The sequence below is a fragment of the Phodopus roborovskii genome, unplaced genomic scaffold, assembly GCF_943737965.1.
Source record: "Phodopus roborovskii unplaced genomic scaffold, PHOROB, whole genome shotgun sequence".
Lineage (NCBI taxonomy): Eukaryota > Metazoa > Chordata > Mammalia > Rodentia > Cricetidae > Phodopus > Phodopus roborovskii.
In genome coordinates, this window is record NW_026125052.1 from 13881515 (window position 1) to 13904243 (window position 22729).

The following is a 22729-nucleotide window of genomic DNA, read 5'->3' on the forward strand; positions in this document are numbered from 1 at the left end:
GGGCGCGACTGGGGCGGAGCTGCAGGTGCACACGATTCCCGGGTTGCTTTTTGGGGGCGGGCTCAGCGGCGGAAGTTGCGCCGCTGGGAGATCTCCTTCCGCTCTGAGGAGTTGCCTGGGCCTCGGAGCGGCACTGCAGCTGAGACCGGAGGAGTGGGGGCCGTGGTGACATGAAGCAGGTGGGTCCTGCTGCGGTCCCTGGGGTCAGGCGATGGTATGAGAGCTGTCCCAAGACAACCGAATCTGCTTCCCTGCCCGGTGTCCGTCTTTGGTTCGGTCCGACCTTCCCACGCCTCTCACGCTCCGGGTTCCGCCCCCTTCCTCTCTGCTCGCTGCTGCTGCGCGCGGGGTTGGGGAGTGGGTGTTTCGTCCTCACCCATCCTAGGGGGCCTGGGAGGCATCTGTGTTCGCTTTCCTAAGCATTCCTCTTTAGCAAGGGGAGAGGCGAGGGGTTGGTATCTGAGTATTATGGGGCGACGGTTGGGTGTTGAAGGGGTCAGAATCAGAAGGAGAAAACATACTTTTCAATAGTCTGCATGTCTGCCATCCTCTGTTTTTCTCCAATTTCGGTTGGACACATCCACGAATAACTTCCTAGTGATGTCAGAAAGGTCCTTTAAACTTTTCTTGATTGCTCAGAAGTGTCTATTACCATTGGCTCTTTCCTGATATGCTCCCACTCTTTGACTCTCCTGGATTTCCTGATTTTTTTTTCTTCCTACCTCTCTGACAAGAGATCAGAAGTGCTGCTTTACATTATCTCTGGCCCAGCCCTCCTGTCTGTGCACTGGTCTTGGATGTCCTCATCCACTGTTGTAGCTTCAGGTCCACCTTCACCCATTATCCAGATTGACGATGCCAGCACATCCCTTTCCAGGATCTCCAAATGCCGGTCTGTCAAGCTGCCTTTAGATACTTCCACTTCAGATGGCGCTTGCATCTTTCAAACACGAGTGACCTTTTCTCTGTAAATTCATTCTTCTACTTTTGTCGTATCCCAAAGAAAAACTCCGGAATTGCCTTACATCCTTTACCCTCAGTTTGCTCAGAGGTGTCAGTCAGTACAGCTGATTTCCTGAGCCTTCTCTGTTACCACTGTTGTTGACAATTTCTCATCAGTCCCATTAGCTTGTGGTCCTAACTGCTTGTAGCCCAGTCTCCAAACACTAGCTCTTGCAAATTTTAGATCACAAGTCTGATTGTGTCATTTCCTTCCCTATGGCCCTTTGCTTGCTTCCCATTGCCTGTGGGGTAAGACTGAACCCCTAGGACAATTTAGGGGGGTGTTCTATGATCATGTTGACCACTGTAAATCTCAACAATATGGTTCTGTAGGATGCGCCTCATTCACAAAGGGTTCTGCTTGCCTCCATGCCATAACACACGTTGCTACCTCTCTCCTCTCTGATTTGCTGGGCTTCCTTCTACATTGTCCTTCAGTGCTCTGCTTAGACAGCATCATCTTCACACCAGCTACCTCCACCCCAAGAGTTGGAGGCCCCTCTTGTGTTCTCTGAACACCCTTAGCATTATGGCTGAGGATATAGACCCCTGCACCAGACTACTTGGGTTCTGCTATTGTTTTGAGACCTTGATGAAGTCAGTACCTCAGTTTGGGAAAATGGAGATACTAATGTGTCTACCTTGTAGAGTTGTGAGGTTAAATGACGTAGTATATGCATAAAACATAAAACCACCAGACCTATGAGTGCCCAGTAAGCCCACACTAATTAACAATACTTATATAGGAACACTATAGTTCACTGGTTATGACTTTTAATTTCACAAAGTGCTTGAGAATGATTGATGTGGCTACTTCTCATTCTGTCCCTTGGTGCTAAATGGAAGTCTTAGACTGGAAAGTTCTGGATTTACTGAGTAAATATGCAGGGGTGAAAAGGACCCAGGCTTTTGTTTGATTTCCAGCACTGCTAAATAAATAAATTTATAAAAGGTGCTGGGAGTGGTGGGTAGGGGGTCAGAGTTAGCTGGAGATGTGGTTCAGTAGTAGAATATTTGCCCAGTGTGCATGAGACCCTGGGCTCCAGTTCTATCACTGAAGAAAACAAAATGCCCGAGCAGATCTGATTCAGTCTGCTCAGGAAGAGAGTGGGTACGTACTACATGGTAAGCATTCATTCTGTCCAGAGGACTATACAGAGAGCTCTGAAAACCCGAGGAGAAAAAGGTAGGATGCTGCTTTTCAAATGTGATGACAATTAGTGAGAGGCTGCAAAGCAGAGGGTGAGTTTAGTAGAGCAGAGGCCTTAGGGGAGTCAGAGAAGGGGCATAGAGACCATAGGGGACTCTCAGAGAAAGGAGACCTGGGTCCTCCTTGTGCAGTGGATCCTCTCCATGATGGGCTGTTAGGAAATGTCTCCTTGACTTAGGTGTAGGAAGGGATGATACCCTGGGGGTGTCTAAAAGGTTGGTGGTTTGGGTCATTTTGAATGTGTTTAGGCCAGGTCCTGCCTTTGACCAATGTCTGGCCTTTGTTGTTGCCTTATTACTTATTTTCAGAATCTTTTGGTTTTGTTTTATTTTTCCGAAACAAGTTTCTCTATATACAGCCCTGGCTGTCCTATGACTGCTCTGTAAACCACGCTGGCCTTGAACTCAGAGATAACTCAGATCACCTGCCTTTGAAGGAGTGAACAGCCACACCCAGCTTTTCTCCCTCCCCCCTTTTTAAAAGATTTTTAAAATTTTGCTTTACATGTATGAGTGTCTTGTTTGCATGTATGTCTGGACACCACATAATGTGTCAGAGGTCAGAAGAGGTGTTGGAGTTAAGGGACAGCTGTGGGTGCTAAGAGCAAACCTGAGTGGAGTCCTCTGCAAGAACGAGTGCTCTTGACCAATGGGCACCCTCCACCTCTGTTGCACCTTTGCCTTGGGGATGCCCATCCCCCCTCCCCACCTGAGGCGGCTTCTTCTAGGTCTCAGGTAGTCCCTCCTCCCTGTGGCTTCCCCCACCTCTTACTGCTTCCTTCTCTGGGAGACATGGGCCCTTGTTCATTCATTTTCCGAAAATACTCATCACATCAGGCCAGCATGGATTTCTCTGTCAGTCTTCCTCATGAGACCTGGTGACCCTGAGAGATAGACTAAGCCTGTGCCTGCCAGACGGCAGCTCTCCTGTGTTCCGCTGTTAGCTGAGCTCTCACACGCCCAGGTCCACTGGAGGACTGCAGGATCTCATGCTATTCCACTGAAAGGGAGTGCTTGATGCCTCTGTTCTACCGATGAAGTCGCTGAGCCCTTGGGGGAGGTTGGTTCAAGATCACTCAGTAGAGATTTAAAGACTCTAATACGCCCCAGGCACTACCTCTGTCCCTGCATCCAAGAGAGCAGCTGGCACTTCAGTGGGACAGAGGACAATGGAGAGCATGGCATTTTGTCAGCTCTGTGTCCCTCTCAAAGTTTTCTGGCTGGAGTGAGGCAAATGTAGGCCTTTGTCTGGTGGGAGCTGGGCCTGGGAGGAGCCTGTTTTTGAGAAAGCTCACAACTATTCAAAACACTGGGCCCTTCCAAACTGACTTTGGGAACTTGACTTCTTCAGCCTCAGTTTTTACCCAATATCGCTAAAGGACGGGTGGAGCCTGACTCACCAGCCCCAGAGGGCCAGAGGTCACAGAGTCACTGAGCTAGGGGCACTCTGGCAGGGCAGGACTGGGGGAAGAGTGATGAGCAAACCTGACATGTGGTTGGGCTTTCCAGTCCCAGTAGTTCATGGTCAGAAACCGAGTCTAGGAAGGAGTGGCTGTTCCTGTGCTAGCCTGGCGCTTCTTCCTACTAGCCCCGAAGGGAAGGGGAAACGAGATCGATCCTCTTTGGCTTTGCAGTCATGTAGCTCAGTGCTGCCGTTTGGCCCTGTTGCCTTAAATGTCCACTTCCCCAGGGCCAGGGAACCTCCCTAGCCCTCTGTGGTTGTGTGGTCACTTGTTCCTAGACTGAGGGCAGGAGTCACCAAACAAGGGTGCCATTCCTGATAAGCTTCCCGAGGCAGAGTCCTCCTGACCATTAGCCAGGTGGACCTTTAATTTGGGCACCGGCGCTCTGTTGCTGTGCCTCTCCCAGGGCCTTGCATTGTGTGTAGTAAATAGTAGGGGGAGCTGTCACTAATTTTTTATTAATTAAATTTATTTATTTATTTGTTTTGGTTTTTCAAGATAGGGTTTCTCTGTGAAACAGCTCTGTGAGTTTGACGCCAGCCTGGTCTACAGAGAGAATTCCAGGACAGCCAGGGTTACACAGAGAAACCCTGTCTTTAGAGAAAAAAAAAAAGGGGGGGGGCTTATCCTTTGATCTCCATTTTACAGAGAAGGAAATGGATGAGACTCAGGGCCTTGGTCAGTGATACGAAGCCCAAAGGAGTAACTTTGGGCTTTTGATTACAGGTCCAGACTTGCTCCCTCTGCAGTTTTAGGCAGACCTCATACATCCATAGAGCAGCTTACTTAATAGATAGCCTGTAGCTTGCCACTGTGAGCCGGGCAGCCAAAGTTCAGGTCTAGCTACAAGGTAGGGGTGGTGCTGACCTGGAGTCCTGAGGTCAGAAGAACCTAGATGCTACAGGAGATCTTTGCCTAGGAGGTGACATCTGAACTCATCTCTGAAGGGCAAGAGTTCTCTGCCAGGCAGCAGAGGAGGCTTTTCTGGAATGAGGAAGTGGTAGCCTGCTGTGCTGTGTTTGGGAGCAGCCCACAGTCATATGGGGTCAGTTATTATAAACCCCATGTCTAGAGAAAAGTGTGAGCCCTTCCTCCCTCTTAATGTTCCTTGTCCAAGGGAGTTAACTTCCCCAGGGCCTTTTCCTCCTTTGCCATTGGGCAGCCACCCTGCCTACAGGTGTCTGGGAAATGAGTTCCCTTGTTAGTCAAGGGCTGCCTGAGCTCTGAGCAGGGCAGAATGTCAGATGGCAAGATCCAGTTTTAGGAAGGTTGCTTTGAGGGCCGGTCATGAGTGATCTGTGCATCCCGTCACATGTCGGGGAAAGAAGCCCATGGAAGGAAGCGGGAGGAAGGAATTTCCTGGTGTGCTTCTCTGGGCATGAAACTGGGCAAGGTGTGGGACTCCCCAGTGTTCCCGCGGAGAAGATGGCAGGAAACAGAAAAGAACTGTTAGGACAGCAAGTGCTGTGACCAAGAAAAAAAGCAAAGGAAAGAGGATGGAACTTAAATAGGGGGCTTAGGAAAGGTCTCTCTCCAGAGATGTCTCCATAGAAACCAGAATGGAGTAAGGGGACAGCTGTGCCAGAGTCCTGGAGTGGAGCAAGGTTGATGTGTCAGGGGATAGCAAGGGACCAATGTGGCTGATGTGGTGAGTTCAGAGGGGAAAAGACAGAAGGGTGTGTGTGTGCTGTGAGCCATAGTGGGGACTTTGGCCTTCATTCTGCTTGAGCTAGAAGCCACCCAAGAGTGGGCATTTGGGAGATGTCTGAGCTAACAGGGTCCCCGTGGTTGCTGGGTTAAGAGTCGACTCTGATCAAGTACAAGGAAGAAGGATGGTGATAGATCTGCGAGAGCCGCCTCAGGCAGGGTGACAGAGAGGTGCCTGAAAAGACGGTAGATGCTGGCTGCATTTGGAAGGACCAGCCCAGTTTTATTGGCTGTGGTGAGAAGTCACAGGCTCCCCAGGTGAAGGCTGAATGGCTGCTGAGCTTGCTGGGGACTAGCAAAGCCGCCCATGTCATAGGTCTCACTCGGCTCAGTGGAAAGAGCCTTGGGGTGAGGCAGCTCTCCTGTAAGGTAATAGTGTGCAGGTTTGGGAACTCAGGCTCCTTCCCAGGGGTTTGTCCTTTCCTCTCCTGGTAGGGGGTGTGATGAATGAGGCACTGTGTACAGGGTGGCAACAAGGGCCACCACCACCTGGGTTTGCTAACTTATGTGTTTGTAGTAGGGCACAGGCCAGAACTGCCCTCTTTCATATCCAAAGCTTACTCACTTTTAATGTGGGCATCCTGTGGCTACTTCACTCATACACCCGGTCCTGACCCAAAGACTCATGGATTCTTTCCCTGCAGAAGAGGCAGAGGCATCAGGAATGTTGTAAGCCATCATAGCAAACGGGTCCGTCCCTCTGAGAGCCACCTCTGCACTCCTTGGGAGGCACTGATGTTTGTCCCATTCTACAGAAGAGGGAGAGAAGTATTCAGAAGGCGAGGAGCCTCTGCTTGCCCCTTCTCCAGCCTGGAGCCCTTTCCCCTGGTTTCTCTGACCCCCCTGCTTTTACCAAGCCAGAGTCCCCCATATCAAACCACAGCCTTACTTTTCTTGGGGGACATGGAGCCTCCTGAGATGAACTGCCTGTCTGTTCTCAGGAAGTATTTGGAATTCTTGCAGAACCCACCATTCCAGACACCTCTGTCTCCTTGTCCTGCCAGACCGTCAAGGCCAAGGTTGTATCCACAGTCCGTAGATACAGCAGGTACAATAGCCAAGGCTTTAGCCAATAAATCACACACTTGCCTTGGCAGAAAGTGCCCACTGGGAGCTGCGGGCAGGTAGCTGGAACCTTTGGCCAGCCTGGGGAAGAGAGCTCTAAGAACTCTATCTGTGCCTCTACCACCTCGGGGCCCAATTTTGACAGTTGGGATCTTCCTATCTGCTTCCCTATCTGCATGAAAGGGTGACAGGGACAGCCAGTGCTAAAGAGCCATCCTGGTATACTCCCTAAGGTCCTCTACAGGGAGCCAGGACAGTCCCCAACATCTGCCCCTTCCCTAGCCTGGGAATCTACCTTTGCCTGGAGTCAGAGTTATTTGACCTTCTGTATGACCAGGGAACCAGAATGAGGAGCTAGGGAGCTTGCTTGTACCACAGCAGGTCCATTGTAGAGTAAAACTTTGAACCCAGGCCTTTCCTAGTGGTTCTTGCTATCTGTCCCCGTACAGCAAATAGTCTCCACACACCACGACAAAGCTGTCTGTCTTCCTTTTCTTAGCTACACGTGCACCTCAGCCACTGACCAAGCCCTCCCTTCCTCCCTGTGATACTTATACAAATAGCATCCCTGTGAGGTAAGAATTGTAGTGCCTCTGGTGTTTGTAGCAGCTAGGCTGTAAAACTTAGGGGTGGGTATGGGGAGGAGCCTGTATATGTGATAAAATAAGTAACGAAGTTTACCAGTTTAACACTTTGAAGTGTGTAGTCCAGGTGTGCTGAGTGTATTGCTGCTTTAAATATATATGTATATTTATAGCTTGTGGTCTGGAGAGAAATGGTTCAGCGGTTAAAAGCACTTGCTGCTCTTTCAGAGGCCTGGAGTTCATTCAATTCCCAGGATCTATATGCTCAATACTGCCTGTAACTTCAGCTCTGGAGATTCAGCAAAGGTGCCCACATATGAATGCATCCATCCACAAAGACCTACACATAAATAAATAATAACTTCTTTTAAAACTTTTTAAAAGATTTATTTATTGAGTATACAGTGTTCTGCCTCCATGTACGACTACAGACCAGAAGAGGGCACCAGATCTCATTACAGATGGTTGTGAGCCACTATATGGTTGCTGGGAATTGAACTCAGGACCTCTGGAAGAGCAGCCAGCGCTCTTAACCATTGGGCCATCACTCCGGCCCCAATAAATACTTTTTTAAAAGTATGTTTTATTAATTTCTTTTTTACACTCCAATCCCAGTTCCCCCTTCCTCCTCCCCTCCTGGCCCCCCCCACTCCCACTACACACACCTCCCTTCTCTCCTTGGGGAGGGTAAGGCCTCCCCTAGGAAGTCTACTAAGTCTGTTCCATCATCTCCTTGAGACAGGACCAAGGCACCTCTCCACCCCCTACACCCCTGTGTCTAGGCTGGGCAAGGTATCTTCTCCATATAGAATGGGCTCCACCAAGTCAGTTTGTGCATTAGTGTTAGGTCTTGGACCCACTGCCAGTGGCCTCATTTATTGTCCCAATCACACCATTGTCACCTATATTAAGGGAGTCTAGTTTGGTCTTATGCAGGTTCCCCATTTGTCAGACAGAGTCAGTGATCTCTCACTAGCTCAGGTCAGCTGATTCTGTGGGTTTCCCCATTATGGTTTTGACTCCTTTGTTCATATTATCACTCCTCCCTCACTTTGATTGTACTCCAGGAGCTTGGCCCATTGGTTAGTTGTGGATCTCTGCATCTGCTTCTGTTTCTGGAAGAGGGTTGTCCCTTCTCTGGGGTTGTGGATTGTAGGCTGGGTATCTTTTGCTTTATGCCTGGTATCCACTTTTCTGGTTTTGGGTTACCTCACTCAGGATGTTTTTTTTTTCTAGTTCTGTCCATTTGCCTGCAAAAAATAAACACTTTTTAAAAAATAAAACTTAGGAGGGGCTAGAGAGCTGGCTCAGTGACTAAGAGCATGGGCTGCTCTTCCAGAGGACCCAAGTTCAAGTCCCAGCTCCTGCGTGGAGGATTACACCCATCTGTAACTCCAGTTCCAGGGGATCCAATGCCCTCTGAGAGCACCAGACACGCAGTGCACGACATACACGTGCAGACAAAACACCCATACACATGAACTAAAGGAAAAAGATGGCTTAGGGCTAGGGACCCAGCTCAGCTCAGTTGTAGAGTGTTTGCACTGCCTTCTGTCCCCTGCGCTGCAGAAGCAGGTGGCATTTACCTGTCATCCCAGCACTCAGGACATAAAGGCAGGAGGACCAGAAGTTCATTGCTATTCTTGGCTGCACACTAACCTTGAGTCCAGCCCGAGGTATATGAGACTGTGTCTCAGAAAGAAAAACAAACATACAGCTCATAGGCTATGGATACAGTTCCTCAGGGCAGCCCTTGCCCAAGATATATGACTCCGGGTTCCATCTCCTGTTCTGAGAAAAATGAAAACGACAAAGCGAGTGAGGAGACTAAGTCTCAGGAGGATCTGCTTTGCCCCTGACCTCGGGGTTGGGGAGGGAGCAAGCCAGGCTTTGAACTCTATCCTCCGGCCCATTCCATTTTACTCATATATTTATTTTGGTTTCTGGTGTTGGTTTTCTTTTTCTTTTCTTTTTTTTTTTTTTTTTCTTTCTTTTTTCTTTTTTTGTTTATTTTGAGACAGGGTTTCTCTGTGGCTTTGGAGGCTGTCCTGGAACTAGCTCTTGTAGACCAGGCTGGTCTTGAACTCACAGAGATCCACCTGCTTCTGCCTCCTGAGTGCTGGGACTAAAGGCGTGAGCCACCACCGCCCAGCTTGGTGCTGGATTTCCAACCCAGGGTCTGTATGTGCCAGGCAATTGTGCTCTACCACCATACTGCATCCATTCCTTGCATTTACCACCTCCAGGGTGTTGCCCAAGTCAGCATCCCATTGCTAGTTAGGCTTCTACCAGTGTGCTCTGTCCCGGGAGCCAGTAACAGAGGTGAGGTTGCAGTGACCCCTGCCCCCTTCCTTCAAGCCACAGAGCATCTGCTGTGCTCATACACCTGCCTGGACCATCCCCCACTCCTTCCTCTTCCCACCTGGGGTGGGCGGCAGAACTTCCTTCCTGTCCCCTCCCACCCGGCTGTCTGCTTCCTTTACACTCTCCCAAGCCTTCACGGCTTAGCTTCCACAAAGCACACAGCCGTCCAGGCGGAGGACTGCTTCTTCCTGCCACGGGTGCCTTCCTGACACCTCTGAAGGTGCTTGGGAGGGGACAGTGACAGCAGGCTGGGCTTGGGGGTGGGGTGCTGCTCTCAGGGGCTCTTTTCTGTCTCCAGCAGGCTGTTCTGGTGGCTGCCAGCCTCGGTCCTTTGGGCTAAACACATGCTTAGGGGACTCTTAGGGGCAGGTCCAGGTTGAGGCGGTTTTACTGTGAACCAGCAGGTACTCTGGCTACCAAAGGCCTTTTGAAGGCTCCAGGGTGATGCTGGGACTGGGGAAAAGCTGATGTGAGGGTCTCACGGTCACTACCCATAGCAGACTGGATTTGGGGTTTTGTAGGTTGAGGATAGGACCTCATGCATGCTAAGTATGTCCTCCTCTGCTGAGCTATACCAGGGTACCAGAAAATCTCATTTTTATCCTTTATATATACTAAGGATTTAGATAAAGTTTCACTCATTTATTTATTTAAAAATTTTTTCCTGCTTGGAAACAAGTTTGTAAATAGGCCTTGTCACAGTGGCTCGGAGTCAGCTGTGGTCTCCTCTGGGGACTTGGAGCTGCTTTTGTAAGGAGGGTGGCTCTTGGCCAGCCTCTCCTCAGCTGTCCTGTAAGCGCCCGTGCATGGCTCCCACACACGGCATCTTCAGCTCCCCCAAACCCCCAGCACCTCTCTGCTCTGGGCTCTGTGAGTCTCTTGCCTCCACAAGGATGTCTGGGTGTGAGTTTCAGGGCGGTTGCTGCTCCAAGCATGTCTCACACCCAAGCTGCTGCCACCCAAGTCCTGTGCCCAGGGAGGGACAGGAAAGCCAGGGGGAAAGACAGTCAGTCAGAGGAGAGGCCCAAAAGTGGGAACGCCACAGCACTCAGAAGTGAGATAGGCAAAAAAGGGGAGTAGAGAGATAAAGATGGGAGACACAGAGATGATTGGGGGTACAGAGAAAGGCTCCTGAATGGAAGAGAAACGGAGATGAAGGCCCAGACAGACATGGGTGACAGTATTTCCCGTGGGCTGTGGGCAAACAGGCATTCTCAGACATTATGCTAGGAATGCCAACTGCCAAGGGAATTTGGCAGTGCCTAACAAAACCACGCATTCGGGATGACCCAGTAATACTGCTTCTAGGGAATCTTACGTGGAATATACTGGAGACAACGTGAAAGTGTACACAGACCACCTAACGCAATGCAGCGTTTCTGCTAATTACAAATGTAAGTGTTTGTTAAAGGACACGGATTCAGTGAGATGCACTTCATCTGTCAACCGCAGTTAGGACTGCGAATATAACTCAGCAGCGTTTGCCAGGCACACTCACAGCCTCGTGTTGGATCCCCAGTACAGGGTGGGAAAGGGGTATATAAATAGAGTACTAAGGCTTGTGTGGTGACTTGACTGTTAATCCGAGCTCTCAGAAGGCAGGAATGGATTTTTAGTTTGAGGTCAGCCTGGCCTAGGTACAGAGACTTAGTCTTTAAAAAAAAAAGAAAAAGTAACAGTCTTATAAGCAGATGAATTCTTTTGTAAAACTGATATGATGGGCCGTAGCTCAGCTGCTGCCTGCATTACCACATACATGGTGTGGTGGTGCACACCATTGACCTTGCAGGTAAAGGCAAGAAGATAGAAATTCAAAGACAGCGCTAGCTACAGAGTTCAAGGCAAATGCTGGGTGTGTGAACCCCCATCCCAGAACAACAAAATAGGGCCTGTGAGGTGGCTCTGTTGTTAAGGGTGCTTGTTGCCAAGTCTGATGGATGATCTGAGTTCAATTCCTGGGTCCCCCCGCTTGGTAGAAGGAGAGAACCAACTCTCACTAGTTACTCTCTGACCTCTGCATGTTGCATGCATGCTGTGGCACATGTGCCCCACTCCGTATGCATGCCTGCACATCCAGAAGAAATAACAGGACTGGAGAAATGACTCAGTGGTTAAAATTGTTCTCTCTCTCTCTTTTTTTTTTTTTTTTTTTTTTTTTTTTTGGTTTTATGAGACAGGGTTTCTCTCTGTATTGCTTTGGGGTCTGCCCTGGAACTCCCTCTGTAGACCAGGCTGGCCTTGAACTCACTGAGATCCCCCCACCTCTGCCTCCCCAGTGCCACCAACACCCGGCTGTGTTGTCTCCTTTCTAAAGAACCTGGGTTCATGCTGGGCATAATGGCGCATGCCTTTAGTCCCAGAACTCCCCTCCACCGATGGCTTTCTTCTGGAGCTGAGCCCAGCTTCCTCTCAGCACTCTCGAGGTGATCATGTATTCGGGGTCTCTACTGAGAACTGTCCCTGTTTGTGGGGTTTGTTCCCAGGCAGAGGGATGGATCTGCTGCTGGCCACAAACTGGGTGCCCTTTAGGACTTGGTAGGTTAAGTACCTGGAAGGTGGCAGAGAGAAGAGAGGTCTAGAAGAAATAACAGATCAGAGGGAAGGGCCGCTCCATCGACCTCTGTGAAGGGGACATCCAGGGCTCTGCCTCCACTAGCCGGAGCTGCTGCCTTCATTCACGCTGGAGATAGCTGTCCTCTGCCTCCCACCAGCCCTTCCTTCTCTCACACAGGGACAGCAGCTCCTGTAGCTCAGCGGATCAGTGTGGCAGGGACCCTTGGCATGGGGCCTCCATGGCACCAAAGGGTTCAGACTCATTTTGTCTTTTGAGGTCATTAGAGTCCTGTAGTTGTGCTGGATGTTCAGGCCCCAGAGCCATGGCTGCCTCACCTGTTCGAAGATCCACCCTGTCCTGCTTGGGCGTGAACGTGGCCATGTGGACTCCGGCAAAAACACTGGATTACATTTGCCCCATTTCTCTTTGCTGGGCATCATGGGTCTGAGGGCCAGGAGACCTTCTGGAGTGTTCGTTTATCCGGCAGTCAGTTAGGAAGCACCTGCTGTCTGCCACACAGTGCCAGGCTCATGGGAGATGGCAGTGACCACGGCAGCCAAAGGCCTGTCCCTGTGCTTGGTCACTACGGTTGGGGGGAGGGGGAGGATAAGGCCTGAGGTTTCAGCAAGCAGTGAGCTCATGAAAAAAGGAAAATGCTGGGAGTGCCTTACTGCCTGTCAGTGGGGGCTGGGAAGGGCCCTGGGGCTAGGGACGAGCATAACAAACAACAGGAAGGCCCGTCCAAGGGCCAGACATGGACAGGGCTACCACATGCAAGGGCCTGACTGAAGGCCCAAGTGGCTGTGGTAAGTCCGGATCAGGGTGCTGCCTGGCTAGAAGAGCTGGGCACAGGGCCCACCCTACCTCACCCTTCTGCCGGAGCTTGGGGAGTTGAGGGAATGGCAGCTTTCTGCTTTGAACACTCCCCAATCTGCCTTGTGGAGATGGGTTGTTGAGGGTGAAGAGTTGACAGAAGTTGGGCCTAGGACGGGGTGTTAGAGCTACAGAGAAGATACCAAGATGTCCGCTGCCCAGGCCCACTAAGACACTGCTCCAGAGTCCCTCCCGGTTGCCATGGATTAGGGGTGGAGGGGCTGCCCGGCTGCTGGGAGGGAATGTGGCTTTGTGCTGTGAAAACAAAGAACAGAGCCTGGGGGGGGGGGCAGGGACAGGCCAAAGGCTGTGGACTGGACCTGAGGTTGAGAGCCTCAGCCTGTGCGGGGACAGGCTGTATCCCCAAGATTCAGAGCTAGTGAGTGTCTCTCTGGGGGATCCCAGAAACAGAGCAAGGGGGTTGCTCAAGTCTTGCCACCATGGGGGGTTCCAGCAGAGCCGTGGGCCTTGGAGTAGGACAGGGGAGCCCAGCTATGCTGAAAATTAATAGGCACCTGGGCATGGTTTGGAAAGAGGTGGTTTCCCTGGGACCACCAGGACCCTGACCACCACTTACTTCTTCCCCCAGCCCCGCTGCTGAGGCCCAGTCCTCACTTTGGCGTGGGGGCCCAGCAGGATGAGCAAGCTGCCGAGTGAACTGGCCTGTGACTTGGAGCGCAGTCTGCCAGCCCTGGCCTCCCTGGGCACCTCGCTGTCCCACAGCCAGAACCTTTCATCACACTTCATCGCCCCACCTCTGGAGAAGCGCAGGGCCATCTCTGACGTCCGCCGCACCTTCTGTCTCTTTGTCACCTTCGACCTGCTCTTCGTCTCCCTCCTCTGGATCATCGAGCTCAATGTGAGTGGGGGTCATGTTTTGGGGGAGATAGTCCCCTGGTTCACCCACTTGCAACGTGAGAGGGTTGCCTCATGCATGGAGTCGATTCTCTCAGTTGGTAGAGAATGGGAAATAAGGATCGCTATAGTTGTCTTTTACATAAAGAGAGAGAATAGGACTGGTCAGGGGAGGGGGAATCAGAGGGGTTGTCATTTGTCCTAGGCTCCCCGGCAAGAAGGGGGACCAGATCTCTAGCTCCAGAGCCATGCACTTAGCCTGTGTATCATACTGCCCCCTAGTGGGGACTCTGCAAACAGGAGGAGAAACACCTCTAGCAAGCTGAGGGCATTTTTGCCTTCTTTCTGCTTTACTTTGCTCTCTGGCTCACATTCACCCATTCATTGGTTTAGTCATCAAACATGCTCGGTGGCCCTTTGGTGTCCCAGGTGCTATGCTAAAAACAGAATACAGTGGGGTGAAACCCCCCAGTTCCTGGTTAGTGGCCCCGGTTTTGGGGGATGCTGGTGGCCTGGAGATGGAGCTGTCTCAGTGTTTGTACCCCTGTAATGCTTATCCCACCCTTGGGCCTGATCTGACCGAACCTCAGTATGCACAAAGTCAGGGACCGTGGAGTGGGGTGTCCCAGGGCCTTGTGTTGGTGTGGGTCTCCGACAGAGTTACAGTTGGCAAGCATCCTTTCTCCAGTCTCAAGCTTGCCTTTCTTGGTGTAAATGGGAAAGAGATTATTGGTTAGCAGGAAGGTGGGCAAGAAATAAATTTGCCTTTGGTCATGTAGAGCTGAAAGGGTAAGGCAGGGCTCTGAGGGTGGGTGACTACCATGTGTATCCGAGATGAACCGGTACCCTTGCAGTGATGCAGGCATTGCTGAAGGGGGTACTGGGTTATCTTATTGATAAAGGACTGAATTTCTGAAATGCTAGGCACCTTGAAGCTCCCAGCTAGCATCCAAGCAGCCCGACAGCTCACCCACACCCCAATTCAATATGCATTTTATAACCAGAGAAGAGCTGAGAGAATGCTGATAATTTTGCTTTTGAAATTCTGCTGACAGCTGTGACTGCTCAGCAGTCATGCATCCTTGAGAATTCCTGCGAAGTGGTAGCATTTAACCCACAAACAAACTGCTTTCAGATGCAATGAAAAGTTTCAGAATCCTGGATTTCACTCTTAATAGAGTCATTGTGACATTTCACTTGGCAGACACAGGGAGGAAGAGGTGTGTATCTTTTTGAGACAGGGTGTGTGCATAGTCCAGGCTGGCTTTGAACTCAGTAATTCACTTGCCTCGGTGTCTTGAGCACTGATATTACAACCGTGTGCCACTATGTCTGGCTGAAAATGGGGAGCGCTTGCCTTGTGAGGTCATTTCTCTTCTCCCGTCTTCAAGTGCTCTAGGGTTGGGGGGGGGGTCAAACCTAGATAGTCAGGTCTGCATCCTCAGGCAGCAAGTACCTGTGCTCACTGCTCCATCTTACTGGCCCCACTTGAGAGATTTCTAAAGGTTCCTAATATTGGCTCAAGCCAAGATCCAGGCTCAGTGGCCTGAGCTTTTAACAAGTGCCCCCAGACTGGGCTTGACACACACCTGTAATCCTAGCAGTTGGGAGACAGAGGCAGGAGGATGAGGATTTTCAAGTCATCCTTATCTGTATAGAGAGCTGGAAGCCAGCATGGACCAAACAAGACAAACAGACATCGCCAGGAAATCACTCCAAAACATAGATGACCTGCCAGGGTAGGAAGCCTCTGGTCTGGCTGATCATTAAAGGTTGTTTTGGGCGCCATTACCAAAATCCTCCCTTTTCCCCAGGGGCTGGCATTTCCATCCCCTCTCAGGAGTTGGGGTATAGTCTGGCCCTTGGAATCTATCTGTCCGGATTTCTTTGTCTCCCAGATCCCCGGACATTGGAATCTGGGCCAAGCTGTTAAGGGTCTTGGTGAAAATCCCTGGTGGGCTGAGCAGGGGCAGGAGCTGGCTGACTTCCTACACTGGCTTCTCAAGGCTCAGCAGCAGCAGCACCAGCAGCATTGTGATGGATCCCACCCATTAAGCACAAACTTAATTGATTGATTTGCTTCCTGGGGCTCTGTCTGACACCACTACCCACCCCACCCCACCATCAGCCCATGTGGATGGTAGCTGGCAAGATGGAGAACCAGAGTGCTGGGAAGGAAATGAAATCATAGAAGAGGCAGTCTCCAGGACCCAGCTACTAGCTTTTCAGGGCCTACCACCTCCCCTGCACTCCACGGGCCTCCAGGCCTGGACCCTCTTGGGCACCGTGCTTGAACTCACTGACCTGGGTCCCTTGAGAGACCAAACTGGTGTCTGGGGTCTTGGACTGCTGGCTCAGCTCTCTCGTTGCCTCGGGGGCCCCTCTTGGGTGGTGGCTTGTCACTTCTAACTCTCCTCCAGATCCCCTTGGCATGGGCTCCTTGCCATCCTTTGAGGAGGGCCAGTCTTCAGCCTGGTTCTGCCCTCAGGACCTGTCTGTCTTCCTCTGTAGACCAACACCGGCATCCGGAGAAACCTGGAACAGGAAATCATCCACTACAGCTTTCAGAACTCATTCTTTGACATCTTTGTGAGTGACCTCGGGCTCCAAGACATTGCAGTTTGGCTGGGTTTTCTGGTAGGGAAGGGTCAGCTCCATCCTCTGGCAACCCTCAGTCTTCACAAAACTCTAAGTGGGGCCCCACCTTCAGAGAACCCATGGTAGGGGCAGGGAGGCGAGGCTTCTGAGTAGGAAGTTTACGTGCAGTGTATGCCAAGGGAACCCTGAACCACTGTTCTCGCCGGAAGTGGGGGTGCCCATGTGGGGGTCTGGAGGAGCAGGAATAGGAGGGCCTCCTGCAGCAGAGCTGAAGGCAGCCCACGTCTGATGTTGCGATGCCTTCTGATGTCCTGATGTTCTCCCATGCCAGGTCCTGGCATTCTTCCGCTTCTCTGGGCTGCTCCTGGGCTATGCTGTGCTGCGGCTCCGGCACTGGTGGGTGATTGCGGTAAGATGCCTCCTGTGGCAACTCTGAGGCCTCCCCTGGTCCAGGCTGGTGCGAGGGCTGCATAGAGAGGACGCGCTCCCCAGCCTCTGCCTTCCCTCTTGCCCTGCAGGTCACCACACTGGTGTCCAGTGCCTTCCTCATCGTCAAGGTCATCCTCTCTGAGGTCAGTGGCTCAGCCTCTAGCCTGAGGGTGGGCTTCTCTCCTGGACAGTTTGGGGTATCTGCTTCTGCTGTGCTGGAAAGAAGGGAATCTTCATTATTTGCAAGGAATCATCCTTACTGGGTTCCCTAACTTACACCCCTGCCACCCACCCCAAAGTTCAGTAATTCTCTCTGTCTCTGTGTATTATATATGTGTACATACACACACACACACACACACACACACACACACACACACACACACACACACACACACACCCCTTGTTTGTATGGTGTTTGCTTTCAGTTTTGGTTTTTTGAGATAGGGTTTCTCTGTAGCTATGGAACCTATTCTGGAACTTGCTCTGTAGACCAGGCTGGCCTCGAACTCGCAGAGGTCCATCTGCCTCTCTACTGAGTGCTAGGATTAAAGGCATGTGCCATCACTGCCCATCTTGTTTGTTAGTTTGTTTATTTATTTTATTTTTGAGACAGGGACTCATTATGTAGCCCTTGGCTGCCCTAGAACTCACTTTGTAGACCAGACTGACCACCAGCTCATAGAACTCGTCCTGTCTGCCTCCCTATCACTACACATGGCTCTCTTTTCGTTAAAACAGGACTCTACGTAGTGATAACATGAGCATTGATCCTCCTGCCTCTACCACCCCAGTTTGGGATCACAAGCACGTACCACCCCACTGATTGCTCAATAGCTGGGGGGAGATAGACCCCAGAGCTCTGTACACACCCGAGACACACACCTTCTGGCCAGAATCAGTTTTTCCTGCCACACATATAATTCATCTTATAATGTGCCATAGCCGGCCAGTCTCTAAATAGCTGGTACCAGACATAGGACATACACTGGTCTGGCTAGTCAGAGCTGGTGGCCTCAGGAGGGGGCTCTAGGTTTGGGGTAACCTCCTGCCATGGGATTCAGGGTTCTCTTTCTGTCTCAGCTGCTCAGCAAAGGGGCATTCGGCTACCTACTTCCCATTGTCTCTTTTGTCCTGGCCTGGCTGGAGACCTGGTTCCTTGATTTCAAAGTCCTGCCCCAGGAGGCTGAAGAGGAGAGATGTGAGTGCTGGGGGTTAGGGCCTGGCTGGGCTGGGTTCTGAGAAAGTCCTCTCAGCCCCCCGGGGAGGGTAGCTGCAAGCCTTAGTAAGTCTGAGCCATTTGCCACTTTAGCAGTCTCTCTGAGCGCAAGGGTGATCTGAAGTTAGGGACCCTTGGTCTGCAAAATGACTGCCTGTGTCTCCTTCTGCAGGGTATCTTGCTGCCCAGGCTGCTGTTGCCCGTGGACCTCTGCTGTTCTCCGGTGCTTTGTCTGAGGGCCAGTTCTACTCTCCCCCAGAATCCTTTGCAGGTGAGAGCTGCTGTGTGGGGAGCCAGGTAGGCTGGGCCTGTTCTTTCTGTTCCTTGTCTTAGGCTCCCTGGGGAAAGCCAGCAACCCTGTCCCACACACTTCCAGCCCCCACATTTTTGCACTCATCCCTGAACCCTCCACCTCCTACTCTCGCTCTCCACCCCTTGCCATTGTCATCTGCTCTTGTTTTCCACAGGGTCTGACAATGAATCAGATGAGGAAGTCCCTGGGAAGAAAAGTTTCTCTGCCCAGGTATGTCACTGCCCACCTCCCCCACCCACCCTTGGAATGGGTCGGTGCCCTGCCCTGGCAGGCGGGACAGATTTCCCTGCAGAAGAAAGGCCTTGGCCTGAGTGCCACTTAGTGCCTGTCTGTTGGATTCTCTGCCCCACCACGGGCTGGTCAGGCCCATCGGCCCCCCCCATGCCAGAGGATACAGCACCACCAGTCAGTCCTGCAAAGTCCCACATCCAGCAGGGCTGGTCTCTGGAAGGGTGTGGAATGTGTGGAGAGAGAACAGGGAAAGCACAGGCCCCCAGGTGGCCATCTCTGCTCCCCTCTTCAGGAACGGGAGTACATCCGTCAGGGGAGGGAGGCCACTGCGGTGGTGGATCAGATCATGGCCCAGGAGGAGAACTGGGAGTTCGAGAAGAGCAACGTAAGGAGCCCCAGCCCCACGCGGCTCACCCACCCACCCACATGTGCTTGGATAGGGTTCCTGTCCATCTTTCTGCGCCCTGAGAAGTGAACCCGAGGGCTGCCCCAGGGAGGTGGTGGGATAGGGTTGGAGTTAGCCACAGCCTGGGGCCCACCGTTCAGTAGGAGGCTGAACTGGACTGGACTCTGTCTCCGTCTTCCACAGCCCAGGCCTCTTCTCCCTGATGTTTGGCTTCCTGGGATTCAGGTTTTGAGGGGAAGCCAACCTGTGTCCCATGTGTGGTGTTTTGTTTCACGATCAAAAGAACATTATCTAAAAAGATTGCAGAGAGCTGGGGAAACAGGGAAGCATGCCCGAGTCCTTGCTGGCCAGATCCTCTGGCAGCCCTTGGCAGCTAAGAGCTTGGAGTCCCAGCCGAGCTCCTGCCTTTCAACGTGAGGGCAGAGCTGACCTTTGTACGTGGTCCCGCTCACCGGATCCGGCCCCGTCCTCCGGAGGCTGCCCAGATGTCCCGAGATTCCTGGGGCTTTCACCTTAGGCTGTTGGAAACCTACCTGGCCTGCTACCCATTCCTGTGCCACAAGCTCCCCCTCCCCACCTGTGTCCTCCACCCTCCTCCCTGCCACTCTCTGTGTTTGCCACAGGAGTATGGGGACACTGTGTACACCATTGAGGTTCCCTTCCATGGCAAGACCTTCATCTTGAAGGTGAGTGGGGAACGGGGTCCCAGAGACACTTGCTCTGTCTGGGGTGCCGCTCGCTGTCAAGTCTGTCTTCTAGAGGGGCTCTCTTCTCTGGCACCGCCCAGCCCTGACACCTCCCCCCACCCCCCACTCACATAGACCTTCCTGCCCTGTCCTGCTGAGCTGGTGTACCAGGAAGTGATCCTGCAGCCTGAGAGGATGGTGCTGTGGAACAAGACAGTGGCTGCCTGTCAGGTGAGCACCCCACCCCCCGGGGCCTGCTCGCCACCTCTTGTGACATGGATCAGGGCACAGTCACGCCTTCTCATAACCGTTTTCCTCCAGCGGACCTAGCGCCTCTCTGTAAGGTGGACGCCGCTATGGTTCCTTTGGAGAAGCCTAAGAGGCAAGAGGGCTCAGTGTGCTCGTCTTATACCCAGCCCTGGGCCTGCAGGTGGCTCTTAGGACTGTCCTGGCAGGGAGGAGGCTTCCCCTGTACCTCAGATCTCCCTGGTTGGCCTTTAGATACTGCAACGTGTGGAGGACAGCACCCTCATCTCCTACGATGTGTCATCGGGAGCTGCAGGTGGTGTTGTGTCCCCCAGGTGAGCAGCCAGGTCCTCTCCTCTTAGCCAAGCCCCCACACTTGGGACCTCTGTTCTAACCGGCCTCCACCCCGTGCCCCAGGGACTTCGTGAATGTCCGGCACATTGAGCGGCGCAGAGACCGATACCTGTCAGCTGGCATCGCCACCACACACTGTGCCAAGCCCCCCACGCACAAATATGTCAGGTGAGTCTGGCCTCCCTCAGTGTGTGCAGCTGGGGCAATTCTCCTCTCCCCCACCCATCCCAGCCCTAACCCTGCTAATCTTGCTGCCTGAGACCATGCCAGTGTGGCTGAGATGGTCCCGGGCATGGGCCGAGGAGCTGGGAGGCGGTGCTGGGTTTCACCTTTCTGCCTCGGCTAAAGCCATGTGTGCCCCCTCCCTCTCTGCCCTCGCTGTCTCCTCTGCCAGAGGTTGGAGGGCACTTGCACACGTGCACAGACACACACACACACACATACACACACACACACACACACACACACACACACACACACACACACACACGGCTGATCCCAGAGCTGGCTCCAGCAGAGCTCTGTGCTAGAACCTGAGATTAGGGTTCTGTCCCGGTACTGTGGTGGCCTTGCTAGGGGAAGGGCAGGCTTGTGTCCTCTGTGTCACTTCTTTATCTGTGGCAGTAGCTTAAGTGTGCCGGACAAAAAGGCCATGGGAGGTGACCGGCTGCCTCCTGAGAAGGCGCCCTCTTCTGGAGGCCGTGCCTCCCGGAGTTGGATGGGGATGGTGAAAAGTGCCACCCGAGGCCACCGGTTCACACTTACAGCTTACAGTCTGTTCAGAGTGGACGAGGACTGGGGAGGCGGCGAGCTCCGTGTCACTGTGGGTGAGAGTAAGGTTAGCCGACCGAGGTCAGCAGACTTGAGTGGGTGTGGGTGTGGGTAGAGGGCACGGCCCACGCCCCTGGCGCCCGCTCTGAGCTGTACTGAGGCCGGGAGATAGTTCCTAGATCGTCATCTGTGCCCCCTTTGCCACCACAGCCCAGCAGGCCGATGGGGTAGGGGTGGCTGGGGGACTTGCTTTGTTCCGCAGCCCTCCCCTGTGGTCCCCCTCCTTAGGGGAGAGAATGGTCCTGGAGGCTTCATTGTGCTCAAGTCAGCCAGCAACCCCCGAGTCTGCACCTTCGTCTGGATTCTCAACACAGATCTCAAGGTGAGGTCATGGCAGGGAGCAGCAAGGCAGGCGTGGAGTGGAGTCTTGGTTCCTGTGTGAGCTTACTCCTCTCTGCCATACTCAGGGGACCCCCCCCCCACTCTTAGTCTGCTTTACTGGGTTGGCGGTGAGGTCCAGATGGCCTTCTAGCCCTGAGCTGTGGGGGACTCGTGACACGCTTTCTTACTCCTGATTCCCAAGTACCCAGCAAGATCTGTTGTACCAAGATCTGGGTACAACATGTTCCTCCCTCTACGAGTAAGGGGAGCAGTCAGGCAGATCCCAGAGCTACATTTGCCCTCTGGCCCAGGATACCCCTACTAGTGTGGGTTGCTAATGGGAGACCCTGTTGAAGGCTAGCCGTGGTGTGACTTCTTCCTTCCTTGCCTAGGGTCGCCTGCCTCGGTACCTTATCCACCAGAGCCTTGCAGCCACCATGTTTGAATTTGCCTTTCATCTGCGGCAGCGGATTGGAGAGCTGGGGGCCCGAGCTTGAACATGTTTCTTGCCACCCTGCGGGCCAGGGTCCTGTCGCCATAATCTCTAGAGCCAGAAAGAGGGCCTATTTGGGCTTCTCGCTGCCCATGAAGGACTATGCTGAGCAGAAGAGGCACCTCCTTCCCTGGCTGACCCCTCCCACTAAGCTGTACTGCCCCGGGAATGTGGGGTTGAGCGCCTGGACTCTGGGGTGCCTCAAACGGGGAGCCAGGGCTGTTCTCCCAATGTTGACACAAAGTCCCTGCCTTCTGGAAGGGGAGACTCATTCCCAGGCTTCCCTCGGGATCTCAGACTTGGTCACAGAGGACCTGGGCTTGCCCGTTGCTGATGTGAAGTCGAGGAAGGCTCTCCATTCCAACCACCAGGATGGTTTTGTACTGTCAGTGAGAGGGTCTGTGGTCCTCTTCCATACATCCTGCAGGACCTAAGAGCGGGTAGGGTGGTAGGGAATGGCTCTGCATCCCCTCCCCTCCATGTCCTCCCCATCCCCCAAGGCCTCCTTGGGGACCTTTGTGATAATTTGAGCCAATTAAAAACATGAAGTAAAGAATAAAAATGCCTGATGTGGTGGTGCATGCTTTTAACCCCAGCACCTGAGAGGCAAAGGCAGGCAGGTCTACTACACAGCAACTTCCAGGACTACATAGATAGACATTGTTCCCACAAAGGTAAAATGGTTTAAAAAGCAAATAAACAAAAGCTCTGCCTGCTGTGGGTCCTTGGCCTAAGTCACGCTGCACAGCTGAGCCTGGGAGTTCTTGAGAGAACTACCACCCAGCCCCTCGCCAGCCACCAGGACGGGCAGTTTGTAAGCTCCCCTTTTCTAAAAGGTTCTCCTGAGACAGTCACAGGCCCAGGGTTGGAGTTTGAGGAGATGCTCACAGAGCCATAGCAGGCCTGGAGGTGGTGCCTGTCTTCAG

The 22729-nt window shown here is 52.6% G+C and overlaps 1 protein-coding gene across 2 annotated transcripts; it reads left to right on the top strand.

Annotated features, from left to right (window-relative positions):
* The first annotated feature begins 42 nt into the window (after positions 1–42).
* Stard3 (StAR related lipid transfer domain containing 3) lies at positions 43–22365 on the top strand. Of its 2 annotated transcripts, XM_051175723.1 has the most exons (15): positions 43–179; positions 13411–13680; positions 16188–16265; positions 16606–16683; positions 16793–16846; positions 17787–17904; positions 18095–18193; positions 18390–18445; positions 18759–18851; positions 19496–19558; positions 19694–19789; positions 20060–20139; positions 20222–20326; positions 21218–21311; positions 21703–22365. In XM_051175723.1, exons 2-15 carry the CDS (start codon positions 13459–13461, stop codon positions 21805–21807), a joined length of 1341 nt encoding a protein of 446 aa, XP_051031680.1. In that variant the 5' UTR covers positions 43–179; positions 13411–13458; the 3' UTR covers positions 21808–22365. The 2 variants fall into 2 exon arrangements, 1 of the variants encoding a protein (XP_051031680.1); XR_007833943.1 differs by lacking the exon at positions 21703–22365 and having other exon boundaries at positions 19989–20139; positions 21218–21262.
* The last annotated feature ends 364 nt before the right edge of the window (positions 22366–22729 follow it).